The following is a 19,712-nucleotide window of genomic DNA, read 5'->3' on the forward strand; positions in this document are numbered from 1 at the left end:
AGGCAGTTTCTTTATTATTAGCCAATGAAAGCAACAGATAAGATACAAGCCCCACCTCCATCAGGGTGGCAGAAGAAACAATGAGTTTCCAAGCCACAAGCAGGAGGCTTAGTGAGGCCTCCCTACTATCTTACCAGCTGCCCCCAACGGCCAAACCCACGGGTCCAGAAGTCAGCCAAAATCCTCTGGCTTAGGGCTCTCAAAAAGTACTTCTTCTAGAGGGCTCTACTCAAACCCATTCCTCCTTGGAGCTCTACTACAAGGAAGTAGAAGGGAAAAAGGGGAACCCAAACAGAGCACCCACCCCGAAACTCCCATCCTTCCTTCTCCACTTAAGAGACGCAGGACTACAAGGAACTCAGGAAGATCCTTTTTATAAACTTCCACGGACGCCACAGGTAGCCTAGGGTCCAGGTCCACAACTCCAGGCCACTGCCAAGAATCCAGGCTGTGTTCTGGCCCTTGTAGAAGAGACACCGGGTGTAGCCTGCCTCGAGCCTCTATCCACCCAGTGCTTTTCGCCTTTATTTTTAAAACTAATCCCCGGCTGGATTCTCTTCTTTAGCATCAATGCATCCTACAGGATGCAGAACGCGGGGTGCGGGGACTTCCAAGGTCAGGCAGCCCCGGCCGTGGGCTTGCCCCCGGCCCGCCTCGCACCCGGCCCGCACTCACTTGGCCCCGGCAGCCTGGAAGAGTTCGGCCCACTGGTCGGGTTGGAAGAAACGCGCCGTGAACTGCGGTCCGAAGTCGGCGTAGCTGAAGCCGGGCGGGTAGTTTTCTTTCATGAAGAGCTCATAGGCCGGCAGCCGCTCGCCTTGCCAGTGCCACCAGAACCACTCGCTGCCCCATGCGGGCACCGAGAAGACCCCCCAGTGCACAAAGACCCCGAACTTGGCCTCATCAAACCATGTCGGCAGTGGCCGAGAGTCCAGGCTCTTCCAGTCCGGGGTGTAGCGGCGAGGAGCCCGGGCCACTGCCTGGGCCGCAGCAGCCAGCCACAGCAGCAGCGTGAAACCCACCGCCCGCCATTCACTTCTCAGCTCCCACATCCCTGCTTCCTTGTTTGTGCCTTGTCCCTCTTAACGCGCAAGCGCTCCCCTAGTAGCTCCGTCTCTCTGAGTAACGATTGGCTCAGATGGGAAAAGGGGCGGGATCAACCTTGAGGATCAGCATGCTGTCTGAGGCACCATATCTGGAGCGCCCTCTGGCGTCGGGAGAGAGAAGGGCACAAAGAGGCGTTGACAGCTCTGATCTATTGAATTTAAACTCCACAGTCTCCCCTTAAGGACTTAATTGCCGGGTTCCCTTAAGCGGGAAAGACCCAGGGTGTGCGGAGAACAGGGAGTAGCCCACGTTACTGCACCGATCTTCAGGAGAAGAATGAAACTAGTTTGTTCTATTTAGTGGCTATCTTTGCGCTATACATCCAGCCGGCAGGTGGCGCTTAGCCTATTGGCAGATTTGCACAAGAGATTCAGAAATAACGAGGTAGAAACACAAAGAAGGAACTTTATGAGGAGAAATGGCTGCTGAAAGAGGAAGGGCGGATGTAGTTATTTTGGCCTGTCTTTTAATTATTGAACTTACTTTAAAAACTCTGAGGCATTTAATCATTTTAATTTAATTTTAAATTGTAACTTAAATTTATTTTGAGATGGGGGTCTCATGAAGTTCAGGCTGACCTCGAACTTACAGCTAGATGACCTTGAATTACTGGTTCTCCCGCTTCTACCACTTGAGAACCAGGATTACTGATTGGGGAGGCACCACCACTCCTGGTTTTCTGCAGTACTGGCTTTTTGAGCCCCAGAGATTTGCCCATGCAAAGGACTGAGCTGCACCCCCAAATTCCTGGGGACGCTCAGAGAGCTTAGTGTCTACCTGCAGGAGATGGGGTGTAGGTTAGGAGTCCTTAGCATGTTGGAAGGCCTGCGGTGCGGTTCAGTTCAGTGCCCCCAAACAAGCCCACAGAGGGCCACTGAACACAATTTTTAGACTAGCAGGGCCAGAAAATTGAAAGCCAAGAGACCCTCTTTGCCTCAGGAACATCTGCAAGGTTTGCCAAGCCACCTGGTTCCTCTACAGTCAGCACATGCCCAGTAGGCTGTGTGTGTGTGTCCATAGCTGCAGGAAGTATGCAAGCGAGAAGTCAGGTGGTTCATGTGGCACAACCGTCTCCATAGTTGCCGAGACAACCACCACATGTCAGAGCAATAAGAGGTTTTACTGCTTCTTGATGGCACCCTCTTCCTATCTTTCCCAACTTACTGAGGAGAAAACGAAGGCAAGGAGATGGGCAGAGGGTGCCCAAAATGACGAAAGTATAGGCCGAAGATAGTCCCGGAATTCACAGCAGTAGAAACCTTCCCTCCACCTACTCTGTCTGGCACCTTGGAGAAAACCAGGGCTTGTGTTAACAGACTAAGCACTTCCTCCTTTGGGGAGTAATAAGGAAGCATAGGGTATTTTCTGTTTCTTCCTTCCCAAGGTAATGTTGAAATATGGTCTAAAACACTAAGCACAAAGGACTTTAAAAAAAAAATTAACTTCTCCCCTCATCCTTCCAAATAGTGTTAAGAATTTGCGGTAACTTTTGATGCACAGAACGTGTCTTGGGGAGAACAAAATAGGACCCCGTGACCTTCATTTGACCTAACAGAGAAACAGGCCGTCTTGCAGAGTTGGATTCAGAGCTGGCTTGAGAGTTGGCTAGAGGTTAAGAGCACTGGCTGCTCTTCAGAGGACCCAGGTTTGATTCCCAGTACCCACATGGCAGCTCACGGCTATCTGGAACACCAGTTCTAAGGGATCTGAATCTCCGTGAGCCCCAGGCACACATGTGGTGCGCAGACACACATGCAGTAAAACATTCCTACAGTAAAATAAAATAGAGAAAGAGAAGAGAAAAAAAGTGGCGTCTCACTTAGGCGAGGCTAGCCTTAAGCTTTCAGAAATTCCACCTGAACAACCTGTGTTCCCTCGATGTTGTGGCATTCCAACTTCAAACAAAGGTCCAACTAAGAGGTGGGCTAGGGAGAGTTCTGCTCTCTCAAGGTTATTGTCAACAGGTGTGGCTAATATCCAGACCTCGGGCTCCAGGAATTCTATTAGTGCACCGCTATGCCCAGCTATGGCCCTTCGTTTAGTTTTTATTTTGACTCGGGTCTCACCAGTTTGCCTAAACTGAACTTGAACTCCATGTACAGCTCAAGCAGGCTTTGAACTTACACTCTTCTTGCCTCAGCCTCTAAGAGAGCTGGAATGAGCAGGCCTGTGCCACCAGTCTCAGCTTCCCTGACTTCCTGTCAGAAGGTAGATGGCCGGTGTGGAGGCCCGACTTTGTGAGCCTATTTCCACCTTGACCGAAGGACAGAGAGTTCAGACTTGCCTCTCCCTGTTCAGTCGAGCTTGTGGCACTCCAACTTCAAACAAAGGTCCCTCTAAGAGGTGGCTAGGGAGAGTTCAGCTCTCTCAAGGTTATTGTCAACAGGTGTGGCTAATATCCAGACCTCGGGCTCAGGAATAGAGACGTTCCCACCTCAAGCAAGAATCTAAGGATCGGGCTGGAGAGATGGCTCAGCGGTTGAGAGCATTGCCTGCTCTTCCAAAGGTCCTGAGTTCAATTCCCGGTAACCACATGGCGGCTCACAACCATCTGTATATGAGATGTACAGAGAGATGTACTCTCTGTAATGAGGTCTGGTGCCCTCTTCTGGCCCGCAGGCATACACACAGACATTATTGTATACATAATAAAATTAAAAAAAAAATAATCTAAGGATCCAGCTAAGGGATAACTTTGGATTCCTTTAGGAGATAACTTTGCGTTCCACATAGGGAGTGGTTTGCCTACAACAGAATATTTTGATCTAGGATGGGTGGGTGACTTGGTTTGTTCAACCAACAGAGTATTTAACTGTAGTCCATGACCTTCATCTGGTCTGTTCAGTTCCTTGCAACGTGTTTTGTTGTTGTTGTTGTTTTTGTTTGTTTGTTTGTTTTTTGAGATGGGGTTTCTCTGTAGCTTTGGAGCCTGACCTGGAACCAGCTCTTGTAGACCAGGCTGGTCTCGAACTCACAAAGATCTGCCTGCCTCTGCCTCCCGAGTGCTGGGATTAAAGGCGTGAGCCACCACCTCCCGGCTATCATGTTAATGCAATCTTTTGTCTGACTCCTACCTTTTGGGGTCAGGGGTATTTTAAGCAGTTGGAAATGAAACGTGGGTGAATTTCAGTACTCACTGGAATTCCCTCCTGATACTTCTCCATTTTATTATTTTCATTCGCGTCTTTATAATCTTTCCTATGTTTTTAAATCCCTGCGCCTCTACCCTGGCAAGAGGTGTTTTTGTCGAGGCTGGTCCGCGACGATGGGTTTTGTCTCCCTCGTGGCTGGACATCTAGGACCGGCACAAAACCTGGTGTGCACATATTTATGACGCAGATTAAAGAGCACAAGGACAGGGGCACGTGGTTTTTAATATATTAAATGACATTGATGGAGAGCTTTCTGTTCACTGTGCCTGTGGTCCCCAGTGTTATCTCTCCTGTCACCGGCAGTGTCTTGAACCTCCCTCTGTTGGGGATGTTCCCTTAGTGAAGGTAAAATTCAGATACCCAGGGACATAGCGTGGGGCTGTGGACAGAGGATGTCAGCCTGTGTCTGGACCACAGCAGGAAGTCCCTCCACCTTGGCTCCTTCTGTTTGTTCCCCAGGACCAGAGTATGGAAGAGACAAGGAGGCTAGGTTAGCATCGCTGGAAACAATCTAGGACCCAGAGAATCTTTGTGAATATCTTGCTTCGCCCTGGAGCTAGGCTAGCTAGGAATACTGCTACATTAGACACAGCAGCTGTGACAAGGGCAATACAGCCCCCTCCAGACTGTACCTCCAGTGGGTCCCCAAGGACCTAAAGTCACATGACTCCAGGGCTTATCAGGGTGTCAAGAGGGCCCTTGCCCAACAGGATGCCCTGAGCTGATGGCTTGTGACTGTCTGAGCCGACACCCTTGAGCCTCAGCACAATTCTTGATCCTCAAGAGGCAAGGGTCACCTGAAGGTGAGGCCTCACTGAGCTTTACAGCCACGGAATCCAAAACCATGAAGAGGGAACCGGAGCTAGCTGGTCTCGCTGCCAATCATCAGCAGGACAGCCTGGAATCCACACTGTGGCAGCCGTGGGCACTGATGAACTTGCAGGCAGGGGCCACACTGGCCAGGGTACTCTGTGAGCCCAGGAGAACAAGTCCTTCATCTTCTCAGACCACCTCTGAGTCCTCTATTGCAGTCCCTGGAGGCCCCTCTTGCTTCTTGGTCTCTGGAGTCAGGAGGGTTTCCTGACTTGATGTAAATAGAACCTGTCTCGTCACAGGCCACTTTCCATAGACTGTGCAGGTCGGCATGACCAGGTCACCCTCCAACCGTGAAGCCCAGTGCTCTTTGGCAAAACAGGGTCTGTGTTTAGTCCCCTAGAGCTGGTTCCAGAAGGACGCAGGGTCTGGGACTCCTCTCTCCTCAAGCGAGAAAACTGATTCCTCACGCAGGCTGTTTCTAATAGGAAACTAGGTACCGTCAGCAATTGGAGCAGCCTGGACTTCTGGAAGCAGGCACCACGGTGGTTTTCACATCAGCCTCTGTCTCTGTAACTGAGGACCTTGGGGCTTCTTCTTTTCCCTCAGACCCGAGCCCTCGTAGATGCTTCTTCCAGCCGACCAGGCGGTGCTGGGCAGCGGAGCGGATCTCTCCACTTCGCAGGGCATAAATGATAGGATTGATCATAGAGTTAAGCAGGCACAGCATGGAACAGAAGGCAAAGGCCTCCTTGACCTGGTCACTCAGTGTGCTGACCAGGCTATGGGCCATGAGAGTCAAGGCAGGGAACCAGCATATGAGGAGAACGGCCAGAACCAGCCCCAGGGTCTTGGCCAACCTCACATCTAGCCGCATCCGAACTAACCCAGGCACCTGCCTGTCCTGGTGCTCTGCCAAGCTGGCTACATGTTGGTGGGCTTTCCAGAGAACATACCCGTAGGTGTAGATGATGCCAATGAAGAGAAAGGTAATGAAGAGGAGCCAGCCCAGCAGGTAGTCATTGGGGATGAGTGGGAAAAGCTCAGAGCAGGGACTAGGGCAACAGGTCCACCCCATGAGTGGCAGGTAGGAGATCAATGCCGAGAGGACCCACATGACACAAAGGGCCACCAGTGCCCTCCCACGGGTGACTAGAGCCTTGTAGGTAGGTGGGTAGCACAGACATAGGTACCGATCAACAGCGGTCAGCAGCAGGCTGCCTACAGAGGCTGTGAAGGTCATGGTCACACTGCCGATCTTCAGCAGGAAGACGGCCTTGGTGTCAACACCGTGGAAGACGTGGAAAATGACGAAGTTGCAGGCAAAGATGATGCTGGCCAGGAAGTCAGCCCCAGCCAGGCTGCCAATGAAGAGGTACGAGGGCTTCCTGCGGAGCCGCTGGGAGGACAGGATAAGGTAGAGCACCGCCATGTTCTCTAGGGCACTCAGCAGGCCCAGCAGGGTACACAGCACCGCCACAGCTATCTTCTGGGCATCACTCAGAATCATGTAATCCTTCATCGGGTTGAAGTCCGAGCCGCTCTCTGAGCCATTGGTCACCTCTGTCTCCCAGCATCCCTCCATGGCCAGGCTTTGGCCTCTACCAGGTCTGGCCCAGAAGACTCAGCTGTGGATGGGAAGAGAAGAGTCTTGGGATGTTAACAGTAATGTCTCCCCAGAGAGCCGACACTAATCAAACATTTACCCACGTGCTACAAATATCAATTTTTATTTTGTTGTTCGCCCAAGCCAGGACTTTCAGTTTCCAAGTAGCAGAAGTGACCTGCCAGGTTTTTGGTCTTTTGTTTTCTAAAGAGTCAGATCCTGAAACTTCCTTTTAAAACTACAGGGAGGGAGCTGGAGAGATGGCTCAGAGGGTAAGAGCACTGGCTGCTCTTCCAGAGGTCCCGAGTTCAATTCCCAGCAACCACATGATGGCTCACAACCATCTGTAATGAGACCTGGTGCCTTCCTTGCCAGCAGTACATTGTATGCTTAATAAATAAATAAATCTTAAAAAAAAAAACATTTTAAAACTAAGGGGAATTCCTGGGGCCAGCAACCAAAACAACAAAATCAGGAAGAAGAGGAAGTGAAGATGTAGGGATATTTTTTTCTTTTACTTATTTTTGGTATGTGTGTGTGTGTGCATGTGCATGCACATGCGTGTATACACTCATATGTGATGTGTATCTGCAGGCATGAGTGTGCCACAGAGTGAGTGTGGAGGTCAGGAGTGGGTTCTCTCCCTTTACGGTGGTGCTGGAAATTGAACTCAGGACGTCAGGCTTGCACACCAAGCACTTTAACTCACTAAGCCATCTTGCTGGTCTACTTTCTCTTTTCATTTTTGAGACGTGGCCTCACAAGGTAGCCTTGTGTAGAAGGAGAGGTGGGCCACTTCCCGCTGCTGCCCTGCTCCCGGCTAGCTTTACCCAAAACAATTACACGGAAACTGTGTTCATTTAAACACTGCCTGGCCCGTTATCTCCAGTCCCTTATTGGCTAACTATCACATATTGATCTAACCCATTTCTAATATCTGTATTGCCACTTGACTGTGGCTTACCTGCATGAGTCTAACCAGCGTCCGTCTCGGAGAGGAGAGTCATGGCGTCTGCCTGACTCTGCTTCTTTCTCCCAGCATTCTGTTCAGTCTACTCTGCCTATCTAAGTTCTGCCCTATCAAAAAGCCAAGGCAGTTTCTTTATTAGTAAGAAATCATTCCCACATCATTTCCCCTTTTTCCGTTTAAACAAAAAAGAAAGGCTTTATCTTTAACATAGCAAAATTACATATAACAAAACAGTTATAAAGCAAGAATTACGGTTACAATATTTATATCTATTTTTATCTTTATCATAACTAAGGAAAACTATAACTAACCATTCTTCACTTCCATCAAAGACTCCAGAAGGATATAATATTACCTAAGTGAACAAGAAATAAGCAACTTTCAAAACTCTAGAAATGACAGCGACATCTCACTCCTGTTTCAGGGTCCAGAGCAGCTGGGATTACAAACAGGCATGTAGGCATGTGCCACCAAACCTGTCTTCAGTTTCGTGTGTGTGTATGAGAGAGAGAGAGAGAGAGAGAGAGAGAGAGAGAGAGAGAGAGAGAGAGAGAGAGAGAGAGAGAGAGAGAGAGAGAAAAGTGTGTGTGTGTGTGTGAGTGTGGGTGTGTGTGAGAGTGTGTGTGTATAAGTGTGTTGCTGTCGTCGTCCCAGTTTTGGTAAGATACTAAAGGTTGACAACGATTTGGGGATGGGAAACGATAGTGCGGACTTCTCCTCACGTGTTGGGAAGATAAACTCTAAAGAGGAAATGTGTTGTGGACTGTAACGGTATCTGCTTTTAATCCCAGCACTCAGGAGGCTGAAGTAGGCAGATCTCTGAGAAATGGAGACCAATTTGAGCTACATAGTGAAATTCTGTCTCAAAAACAATTTTTTTATACTCATGTAGGGAATGTAGCTTGCCTAGCACGAAAAAAGCCCTAGGTATAGTCTCTGGCACTGCATAAACTGGGTGTGGTGGGGGCACACCTGCAATCTCAGCACTTGGGGTGGGGGTGACAGCAGAAGGATCAGGCCAAAGTCATCTTTGTCTTAGAAAAACAACTGTATGGGGACTGGAGAGTTGGCTCAGCAGTTAAGAGCACTGACTGCTCTTCCAGAGGACCGGGGTTCCATTCCTAGCAACCACATGATTTACAACTATCTGTAATGAGATCTGGTGCCCTCTTCTGGCCTGCAGGCACACATGTAGGCAGAACACTGTGTACTAAATAAATAAATAAATATAAATAAATAAATAAAGTTAAAAAACTCAACTGTACTATATATAAGATATAGAAGTCCTGTTAATTTGATTTGAATATCAGATAGTCATTTTTGATATAAGTATTTCTTTCTTTTTTTTTTAAACCAACAACTTTATTTCATGCACATTGGTGTAACGATGTCAGATTCTCTTGAACTGGAGCTACAGACAGCGGTGAGTTGCCATGTGGGTGCTGGGAATTGAACCCGGGTCCTCTGAAGGAGCAGTCAGTACTCTTAACCACTGAGCCGTCTCACCAGCCCCGATATAAGTATTTCTTGAATATTGAAGAAAAATACTTAGGACAACTAAACATTGTGCGAGACATTATTAAACTTAATAAGAAAGCAAACTAAATACTCCTCCAGAAAAACAAATTTCCTAAACAGATAATGTGGGATTTTCCCATCTAGAGGCCCATGGAATTTGAATTCATAAGCTCAGGGATGAGCAACGCAAGAGTTAGCAGGTGTGCCAGCATTTGCAAGAGTTTTTGATAACTCTTGGATATATTTTAGAAGGGTAAGGCGGTGGTGGCACACACCTTTAATCCCAGCACTCAGGAGGCAGAGGCAGGCAGATCTCTGTGAGTTCGAGGCCAGCCTGGACTACAGAACTAGTTGAAGCATGATTAATAAAAACTCAGAGAGAAAAACTGGGATACAACCTGAAGGTCTGAAAAGCAGGACAGTCAGTCACTGGCTCTCCCCTCGACCTCAGTCTGAAATGGCCATCCTGCTTCCAGGAATCTCACTCAGAATGAGTCGGTGCCTGAGAGCTGTCTCCTCCTGTTTTATAATCCTCTCTAGTTAAGGTGTGTGTCATCGCTGCCTGGTCTGTAAGGCTGGCCAGTGTGGCTGTTTTACTTTCCCAACCCCCCTCTCCAGGCAAGCTTTATTTATTAAAATACAATTGAAATGCCACCATAGCTTGTCCCAGGACAACCAGGACTATATGGAGAAACCCTGTCTCGATGAAACAATAAAGAAAGAAACCAAAAAGCATGAATGGAAAAAGATAAATAAAAATAAAAGAAGGGGTTGGAGAGATGACTCAGAGGCTAAGAGCTGTCCATACAGAGGACCTGAGGGTACACGGAGGCTCACAACCACGTCACCCTCCAGTTCTAGAGGCTCTGATATCCTCTTCTGGCCCCCATAGTGTACTTATACACATAAAATAAAATGAGCGAATCTTTAGTTGGGCGTGATGGATCATGCCTTGAAACCAGCACTCTCAGGTCGAGGCAGGTCTGTGAGTTCAAAATCAGCTGACTTACATAGCACAAAGCATGTTCAGGACCTTGTCTCATAAAACAAGAAGAAAAAAAAATAAGACAAACCAAAAAACTTACAAAACAAACAAACAAACCTAAAAGGAGACCGGAGGTGGAGGAGCTGGTAGAGAAAGGCGCTAAATCACTGCATCTCCCCAACCCTGGCACACACACACACGCACACGCACACATGCACACACATGTACACATGCACACACACGAGTGCATGCGCACACACATGTGCACACATTATGTCACACACACAAATGAATGAATGAATGAATAGATAAATAAATAAGTGTGATTTTGTTTTTGTTTTCTTGAGACAGGCTTCTCTGTGTACCCTTGGCTGGCCTGAAACTTGCTCTGTAAACAGGTCAGCCTGGAACTCATGCCTCTGGCCCCCGAGTGCTGGGATTAATAAGGGCAACAAATATGATTTTAAAATTAAGCAACATAGGAGGGTTAGGACCTGGTAATTGATTAGGTGTGTGACTTCAGCAACCTAAAGGCCTGTCTGGGTGACATTGAGTTCAGGCTCAGCCCTGACGCCTTGAAGACCTCATCTCAAAAATAAACAAATACATAAATAACTTGCAGTCCATATGGAGTTGAAGCCAGCCAGGGTTAATTCTATCTGTAGCCAACAAACCAAACAAACAACCCCCAAAATAAGACTGTCTGCTAAGAGACCTTTGTTGCCGAAAACGTCCCTTATCTTTTCAGCAGGAGGAAATCCAGTCTAGGAAGGAGCAGAGGAAGTCAGACGCTCTGGTGAGGTGATAAACTCACAAATGCCTTACACTTTTTAATTTCTTTGAGACAGGCTCTCTCTGTGTAGAACAGGCTCGCTTCCAACTCACAGGGATCTGCTTGTCCCTGCCTCTCAAGTGTGCAGTGAAGGGCCTGGCTCTCTGTGCCGGGCTCACTTTTCCTGTTTCTCTCCTGTGACTGTTGAGTTTTTGTGTGGATGAGCGTGCCTGTGCTCGTGTGTGTGGATGAGCGTGCCTGTGCTCGTGTGTGTGGATGAGTGTGCCTGTGCTCGTGTGTGTGGATGAGTGTGCCTGTGCTCGTGTGTGTGGATGAGCGTGCCTGTGCTTGTGTGCGTGGAGGCTAGGGGTCGACAGCCAATGCTTTCTTCAACCGATCTGCCCCTTATCTCTCTGAGGCTGGGTCTCTCTCCAGGAGTTCACCAATTCAGCTAGACGGGATGGTCGCCAAGTCCTAGGGATCCTTCTGTCTCTGGCTCCAAAGTGTTAATAATGACGGGTAGACATCATGGCTAGTTCTTTTGTTTATTTATTCATTTTTCCTTTTTTAATGCTTGAGTCAAAAAGAGCAAGCACTTTACCATTTGGGCCATCTCACCAGCCCCTTCATCTGTTTTGTCTTTCTTTCTTTCTTTCTTTCTTTCTTTCTTTCTTTCTTTCTTTCTTTCTTTCTTTCGCTTTTTGAGACACGGTTTCTCTGTGTAGCCCTGACTGTCCTGGAACTTGCTTTGTAGACAAGGCTGGTCTTGAACTCAGAGATCCACCTGCCTCTGCCTCACAAATACTAGGATTAAAGGAGTATGCTACTGTTCGATTCCCCGACGGGGCCCCCCAAAAAAAGGAGTATGCTACTACACCTGGCTCTGTTTTTCCTATTATCTATCTATCTATCTATCTATCTATCTATCTATCTATCTATCTATTTTTGTGGTCCTGGGGGATCAAATCTCAGGCCGTACACATTCACAAGCGCTCTACCACTTTTAGCCAAATATACATTGTCTAGATTTCCCCCGCCCCTCTTTCTTTTTCCATGTGGTCACAGGGAATATCAGCAGCATCCAGGAGGAGGATGCTCTACCTTCCAACCCACACCCAGCTGGCCATCTGCTGCCTCTGGGGAGAAACTTCACCTTCTGACCTCCTGGCCTTTTCTCCGGGGTTTTTCTGCCCCATATCCGTCCTGGACTTTCCTTTGGTTCCTCTGCCCAGTGGAGCCTTCCCGAGCCTGCAGCCATGCATCAGCCTCCCAGAAGGTTCTGCACGTATCGGCCAGTTTTACACACTGCCTTCCCTTCAACTATTCCAATAACCAAGAGTATGGAGTTTAATTTCTATAGAATATTGTTCTTGGGGTGGAGAAACAGGTTAGCTGGTAAAGGTGCCTGCCAGAAAGTCAGACAACCTGACCTGGATTCCTGGGACCCACATAAAGATGGAAGAAGAGAATTACCCCCATAAGTTGCTCCCTGACCTCCAGAAGCAAGCTATGGCATGCTCACACACATACACACATGCACATAAAATAAATAAATAAAAACTTAATAAAATTTTAAAAAGATTGTTTCCAGCCAAAAAATTGATTTCATCTACACAACACTATAACCTAAAACTTCAGGCTGCAAGGCTGCTGACTGGAGAGATGGCTCAGGGGACAAGATACCCTGGAAGACCTGAGTTCAGCTCAGCACTCTCCTTAAGAGCTGGGAGTGGCCAAACACCTGCCTCACCTGTAAATTCAGAGTTGGGTGGGGCTGACAGAGGGGTCACTGGAATTTGCTGACCACCAGCCCAGCTCTGGGCTCAGTCAGAGACCTTGTTGCAAGGGAATAAGTTAGAGATCCATAGAGCAGGACACACAACATCTGGTACGTGCACCCACACACATGTGTGCAGATGCACCACCCACATATACACCACACACACACACACAGACACACAGATACACAAATTAATAATAAGTAAATAAAAAAAATAAACTAAAAGTTCCGGTTGGGAGCGTGAGTCATGGTAGCACATACCTGTAATCCCAGCACTCAAGAGGCTGAGGCCGGACTGCCGTGTGTTTGAGGACAGGACATAGTGCGTTCTAAGGCTGGAGCTGCTGGCAGTTTGATGTTGGGTAGCGTAATGAGTTCAAGGCCAGCTTAGGCAACACAGCAAAACCTTGTCTAAAAATAAATAGATCAATAAAAAGTAAAACTAAAATAAAACCTTTAGGGAAGGCCTTACCCCCATCCAGAGCGAGCACAGACGATGGTGGCTGGGGTGGCTGTGCCTGGTGGCTGCGCCTCACCCGGCACAGTGTGGTGGCAGACCACTGTTACCATCCAGAGGAAGGGCAGGAAATGCATGCATTTGATGGACATCCTAACAAGGCAACAACAGGAAGCACAGAGCAACAGGAAACCCAGCTCCCGGTCCCCACGCACATAGAAACACTCCTTTGAGGCCACACTGATCTCCTAGACGGCCTAGGGCTGTGCTTGCTGCACGGAGACTGGGAGTTTGTCACACAGGCAGCCGCTCTGGTTCCATCTCTGTCACTCTCATCATGTGACTGTGGGCAAGTCCCTCTCCTCATCTGCGAAGTGACAATAACGTTACCCGCCCGTTGTTAGGGAGGCCAAGCGGACCGAGGACATCCATTGTAGTTTTTGAACCTGAGAGCTGGCAAGATCTTTTTGATCCTTTCAGAATGTACATAAGACCTGTCCAGCTTGGTATGGTAGTGCACTCCTTTAATCCCAGCACTTGGGAGGCAGAGACAGGTGGATCTCTGTGAGTCTGAGGATAGCTTGGTCTATGTGGCAAGTTTCTGGCCAACTACATAGTAAGGTGTGGTCTCAAAAACAGTTAATAGTACACACACACACACACACACACACACGTGTGCGGGCACACACACATGCATGCTCATTTTTAAAAAACTTACTTAATTTTATTTTATGTGCATTGGTGTGAGAGTGTCAGATCCCCTGGAACAGTAGCTATAGACAGTTGCCAGCTGCCATGTGAGTATTAAGAACCGAATCCCGGTCCTCTGGAAGAATAGCCGGTGCTCTTAACTGCTGAGCCATCTCTCCAGCCCATAAATGAAATTCGTTTTTTGTTTGTTTGAGACAGAGACAGGGTTTCTCTGTGTAGCCCTAGCTGCCCTGGAACTTGTTCTGTAGACCCGGCCGGCCTCGAACTCACAACGATCCGCCTGCCTCTGTTTCCAGAGTGCTGGGATTAAAGCCCTGTGCCACCACCGCCAGGTGATTCATCTGTCTTTTCAACATGTCATTGTCATTGTGCACCTTCAGAGCCACAGGCGTGTGCAAGGACATGATGAAGAGCAAGCTGTGGTCTGATGCTGGGTAGATGTCAGAACTAAAGAGAACCAATAGCCCCAGCCTCCACACTTCCGGAAGCGCCTAGCTCCGAAGCCCTGGTTCCTGGCAGTGTGTCCCTGCTGGGCTGGTATCTGGGGCTATAGCTGGGACCCCTAACTCCATCTGACTTTCTGGGGCAAAAAACTGGGGGTTGGGGAATTCTCAGAAAAAGGTGTGTCAGGCTTTTGTTTCCACCTGAAGTGAAAGAGGGTCACAGACGAGCTGGCCTCTCCATGCTACGACGCTGGAGGGGACCGGAAGTTCGTGACTGCAAGTGCCCACAGTGGGAGGCTGAGATTTGATGCCCCGGAAATGCTGAGATTTTTTTCTGGTGTTGGGGATGAAAGCCAAAGTATTTTGGCAAGTGGAGGACGTGCTCTCCCCCTGAGTCATACCCTAGCAGTCTCACTGTTCTTGTCTGGGACTGGGAACGAGGAGGTCTGTATTCTACTTCCTGTCCCGCCACTGAGTCTTAGGGCAGGCCCTCTGGGTTTTTCTTTTTCTCATCTTTGAAGAAGGTAGGGTTGATGGTGGTAATTCATAAGGTCTCTGGATTTCAATGTACCGTGTGTGTGTGTGTGTGTGTGCACGTGTGTGTGCACATGTGTGTATGTGTGCTCTATACATTAGAACCGGGGCCTCACAGTGTGTTAGACAAGAACTCTATCACTGAGCTACAACCTGGGCCCTCACTCTAATACTTAATGTCTCCTCTCCCCCATCTATAATAGGAAGACGTTTGTAATGTATGGACCCTCCATGCAAGTCTCCGCTGTGACTCCTTTTTCATCCCCCCTCCCCTACCCGCCTCTCTTTCTTTCTCTCTCTTGAGACAGGGTTTCTCTGTATAGCCTTGGCTGTCCTGGAACTCACTTTGTAGACCAGGCTGGCTTTGAACTCACAGATATACACCTGCCTCTGCTTCCCAAGTGCTGGGGTTAAAGGTGTGCACCACCACCGTCTGGCACTCTCCAGTGTCTAGCAATTGTTGAAGAAGTCACAGGAGTCTGCCTAGTGGAGCTAAATTCATCTCAAGCCTTGTTGATGTTTGATGTCCATCACCCTGCCCAGACTTCCCTGGAGTCTCCACCGACAGGTCGGACTCCTTCTTTGTGCCTGGACTGTATCTGTCTGTATCAAGCTTAACCACCACCCCGTCTGATGGAGTCCATTGAAAGGATGGCAGACACCTCTAGGTTTTACTGTTCCAGACCTGGAGTGCCAAGGTTTTGGAATGACACGTCACTGAGTCATGTCACTGAGTTCCGTCACAGACACAGGCTGTGTGACCTGGAGTCAGGGCCAGTCAAACTGAGCGTCCATGTCTTCTTTTATGAGTTGGGAATCCAGTCCCACATTCCGACACAGATTATTAGATTATTTAAAACTCAATAGTAAGGGTTAGGGAGATGCTCAGCTGGTACAGTGCCTGCCACATCAGTCAAAGTTTGATGCCCCAGGACCCATATAACAAAGCCAGGTATGAGCCAGGCCTAGTGGAACACACCCTTTAATGCCAGCACTCAGGAGGCAGAGGCAGGTGGATCTCTGAGTTGGTGACTGACCTGGTCTACACAGTGGATTCCAGGACAGCCAGAGTTACATGGTGAGAGTCTATCTCAATAAATAAATAAATAGGTAGGTAGAAAGATAGACAGACAGACAGACAGACAGACAGACAGACAGATGCTAGCAAAAGCCAGGTGTGGTGCTGTGGGTTTGTAATCTCAGCACTGGGGAGATGGAGATAGACAATTTTCTGGGGCTTGCTGCTCAGCCAGTCTAGCCGAAGCAGTGAACTCCAGGTTCAGTAAGAGACCCTGTCTCAAAATAAAGTGGACAGCATCTGAGGAACAACACCCAAGGCTGAGCTCTGACCTCTGTAAGTACACCCATGCAACAACAACTACAAAAACCTAAGCAGGAGCATGGCTGCCAGACGGAGCTGGAGACGGAACTGATATGACGCAAAGGGAAGGGCCCCGAGACGTTCAGGGTCTCAGCCGTGGCTTGGCCCAGTCAGTTCTGTGGGAAGCGACAAACACTACAAGATAAACTTCAATAATGGATTTGTCGGCTCTCTCCTATCTCAGACACGCATCCTGAGTTTGGAGCCACAGAGAACAGCTTTTAACCCACTCCAAAGCTGCGCCCACAGTCCGTTATTTCTTCCAAGAATACGAAGGGCAGGCTTCGTACCCAAGGTTTCCATCATCCTGGGCAGAATGAAGTGTTCATGGCCACTCCAACAAAAACCCCAGTGGGTTAGCTGGGTGGTGGTGGTGCACGTCTTTATTCCCAGCACTCAGAAGGCAGAGGCAGGCGGATCTCTGTGAGTTCGAGGCCAACTTGGTCTATAGAGCAAGTTCCAAAACAGACTCCAAAGCTCCAGAGAAACCCTGTCTCAAAAACCAAAACCAAAACCAAACCAAAACAAAAAACCCACAAACAGCAAGCAACAACAACAGAAAGAGAATAGAGACCTCAAAGCCAGCCCTACAGTGACACACTTTCTCGTCAAGGGCACAATTCCCAATAGTGTCTCTCCCTTTGGGGGCCATTTTCATTCAAACCACCACAACTGTTGAGCCATCTCTTCATCCAGAAATAACATAGCTTTGTTTTTGTTCTTTTTGGTTTTTCAATACAGGCTTTCTCTGTGTATCCCTGGTTGCCCTGGAACTCGCACTGTAGCTTAGGCTGCCCTCAAACTCAGAGATCTGCCTGCCTCTGCCTCACTAGTGATGGGACTAAAGGCATGTGCCACCACCACCTGGCTTAGAAATAACATCTCTTTAATGGAGATATCCTTACTGCCTGAAGAATAGCTGCTCCGACTCAGCCTGCTGAACTGGTCGCTGTGGTTAGAGTCTATGAAGAGCAAGTTTCCTCCGTCACAGGCACGAGGGACTTTGTATGTGCTGCCCTCTCATTCTCTGTTGTTACTCAGATCCATAGCTTCTATTCTTTTTCTCCTTGTGGTCCTGGAAGTTGCGCCTACAGCTTCCTGCACACCACGCAAGCACTGTACTGCTGAATTTACACATCCTCAGACCCTTTTTCTTTTTGAGATGCTCTCACTATGTAGCCGTGATTGGCCTAGAACTCCTTATGTAGGCCAGGCTGAGCTGTAACTCACAGTGATCCTCCTGCCTCTGTCTCTGAGTCCTGGGATTAAACACCTGGCCAATCCAGTCTTTAATTTTTTCTTTTAAGTTTTGAGACAGGTTCTTGTTACCTTGCCCAGGACAGCCTTGAGCTCATGATCCTTCTTCTTCTTCAGCTTTTGGAGTAGCGGGTCCTGTTATCTTTTCTTTAAAATCAAATTACTTTTTCTAACAGACAGTTGGTAATTGTGCATTTATGACAACATAGAAGCAGGGCAGCTAGAGCTACATGGGGAAATCCTGTCTCAGAGAGAGAGAGAGAGAGAGAGAGAGAGAGAGAGAGAGAGAGAGAGAGAGAGAGAGAGAGAAGGACTAGCCAGTGTGGTTCTCCCTCTCACTGGGCATCGCTTTGTACTGGGGAAATAGATCTTCATCTTTGATCAGGAATTGTAGGGAGACCTGGGTGGGAGAGTGTCATTGTGCAAATCCCTCCTAGGGTGGCCACCCCTCTGTTTGTAATGTGCTTTCTGTAGAAAAAGAACTTTCATGCCAAATCAGGTAGTGTGGCTGTGGGGGACACGGGACAGAGAAGCCTGAATAATGACAAGATTTTGCACAGTGGTTTCCCTGTACATCAGGGATAGGCCTTGTCTTGGCTTTTTCATCCCCTGTGCATTTCCCTGCTGGCTCTGAACCTCTTCTTGGCTTGGTCAGATTTCGCAGAGTGGAGTCCCTACCCAGGCCAAGTTTTGATTTGTTTAAATGGTGGCAGCATCAGGAGGTGGGAGGTGCAATTCAGACAGGTGCCCCCAACAGAAGAGGGGGTGTGGGAAAGGGATGTGAAGTAACTTCAAACACTCTGTTAGCTGTGACAATACTAACACTACCATCAGTGCTGAGTCAGACTTACGAAGACTGCAAGTCGCAAAATGAGTCTAGCAACAAGCTGATGGTGGCGGTGGTGTTGGCGGCGGTGGTGCTGGAGGTGCTGCTGTCAAACCACACAGTATCTTGCTGGGGAAACTCACTCGTGGGCTCTGGGTTGCTAGGATTTGGTAGTGGTGGCAAAGCAGATGGCAGGGACCCAGGAACAGCTGGAAGAGGCTGATAATGAATTAAACCTGGCAGGGACAGGAGAGATGTGCTGAACATCTGGAGAGGAATCTTCCTGCATGCTCCTCCTACCCCTGAAGGCTGAACCAGGAAGATTGCTGCGAATTTGAGGCTAGCTTGAGCTAGATGATAAGGATTTATTTATTGCAGTTTTTTATTTTTTGGATTTCTGAGACAGGATTTCTCTGTGTAGTCCTGGCTGTCCTGGAACTCAATTTGTAGATCAGGCTGGCCTCTAACTCAGAGATATGCCCGCCTCTGCCATTCAAGTGTTGGGATTAAAAGTGTGTGCCACCAGGCCATGTTTACTGTTTTGGTTTTAATATTTACTTTATTGTTTGTTTGTGTGTGTGTGTGCGCGTGCGTGGTGTGTGTGTGTGTGTGTGTGTGTGTGTGTGTGCCTGTGTGTGTGTTGTATGTGCGTGTGAGTTCAGGTGCCTGGGGAAGCCAGAAGAGGGTGTCAGAATCCCTGGAGCCAGGATTACTGCAGTTTTGAGTCACCCCATGCGGCTGCTGGGATTTGAACTTGGGTCTTTTGCGAGAACAGCACACACTGACCCATCTCTCCAGCCCCATAAGAAGAATTTAAACTAAGCCTAGCACATTATACCACTTGTAAGGCTGGGAGGAGCCAAAGTTTAACTTTGTAAACAATGCATATAATTTGAAATTTTTATTACTTCTGCTGTCCAGTTTCTTTTTTTTTCTTTTTGGTTTTTCGAGACAGGGTTTCTCTGTGGTTTTGGAGCCTGTCCTGGAACTAACTCTTGTAGACCAGGCTGGTCTCGAACTCACAGAGATCCGCCTGCCTCTGCCTCCCAAGTGCTGGGATTAAAGGCGTGCGCCACCACCGCCCGGCTCTGCTGTCCAGTTTCATTAAGTTTGCACACACTTTTTTTTTTTTTTTTTGGCAGTGCTGAGGATTGAAACAAGGCTTTAGGTACGCTAGGCAAGTGTTTTACCACTGAGCTTCATCCCGACCACGTATTTAACTGAAGTGTTTAAAGCAGATATGAAGGAGGGGGAGAAAGCATAAGTGGCATTCTTACTGAAAATAGTAAATGTGCTTGAAGTGTTGGGGGACTCCTGTAACCTTTAACCTTTAGTGCTCAGGAGGCAGAGGCAGGCAGGTCCCTGTGAGGCAGCCTGGTCTACAGAGCAGGTTCTAGCTG

General features: G+C 48.3%; 2 protein-coding genes across 6 annotated transcripts in view; both read right to left on the bottom strand.

Moving 5' to 3' along the window:
• Positions 1–1,089, bottom strand: part of Fuca1 (alpha-L-fucosidase 1) — a 14,775-nt gene extending 13,686 nt beyond the window's left edge. Inside the window, exon 1 of the mRNA XM_050152531.1 lies at positions 673–1,089. Coding sequence (XP_050008488.1) covers positions 673–1,052 — 380 coding nt within the window. The 5' untranslated portion in view covers positions 1,053–1,089. The remainder of the gene's footprint in view (positions 1–672) is intronic.
• Positions 1,090–4,461: 3,372 nt separating this feature from the next.
• Positions 4,462–19,712, bottom strand: part of Cnr2 (cannabinoid receptor 2) — a 22,300-nt gene continuing 7,049 nt past the window's right edge. Inside the window, exons 1-3 of one of the 5 annotated variants that reach the window (XM_050153604.1) lie at positions 13,376–13,537; positions 12,965–13,114; positions 4,462–6,700 (exon numbers count right to left, since the gene is read on the bottom strand). In XM_050153604.1, the coding sequence (XP_050009561.1) occupies positions 5,575–6,657 (1,083 nt within the window). In that variant the 5' untranslated portion in view covers positions 6,658–6,700; positions 12,965–13,114; positions 13,376–13,537 and the 3' untranslated portion in view covers positions 4,462–5,574. The other 4 variants (XM_050153601.1, XM_050153610.1, XM_050153628.1 and 1 more) reach the window with 4 other exon arrangements.

Source organism: Alexandromys fortis, unplaced genomic scaffold (genome assembly GCF_014885135.2).
Source record: "Alexandromys fortis isolate MF-2015 unplaced genomic scaffold, M_Fortis_MF-2015_v1.1 scaffold_26, whole genome shotgun sequence".
In the NCBI taxonomy this organism is placed as follows: Eukaryota; Metazoa; Chordata; class Mammalia; order Rodentia; family Cricetidae; genus Alexandromys; species Alexandromys fortis.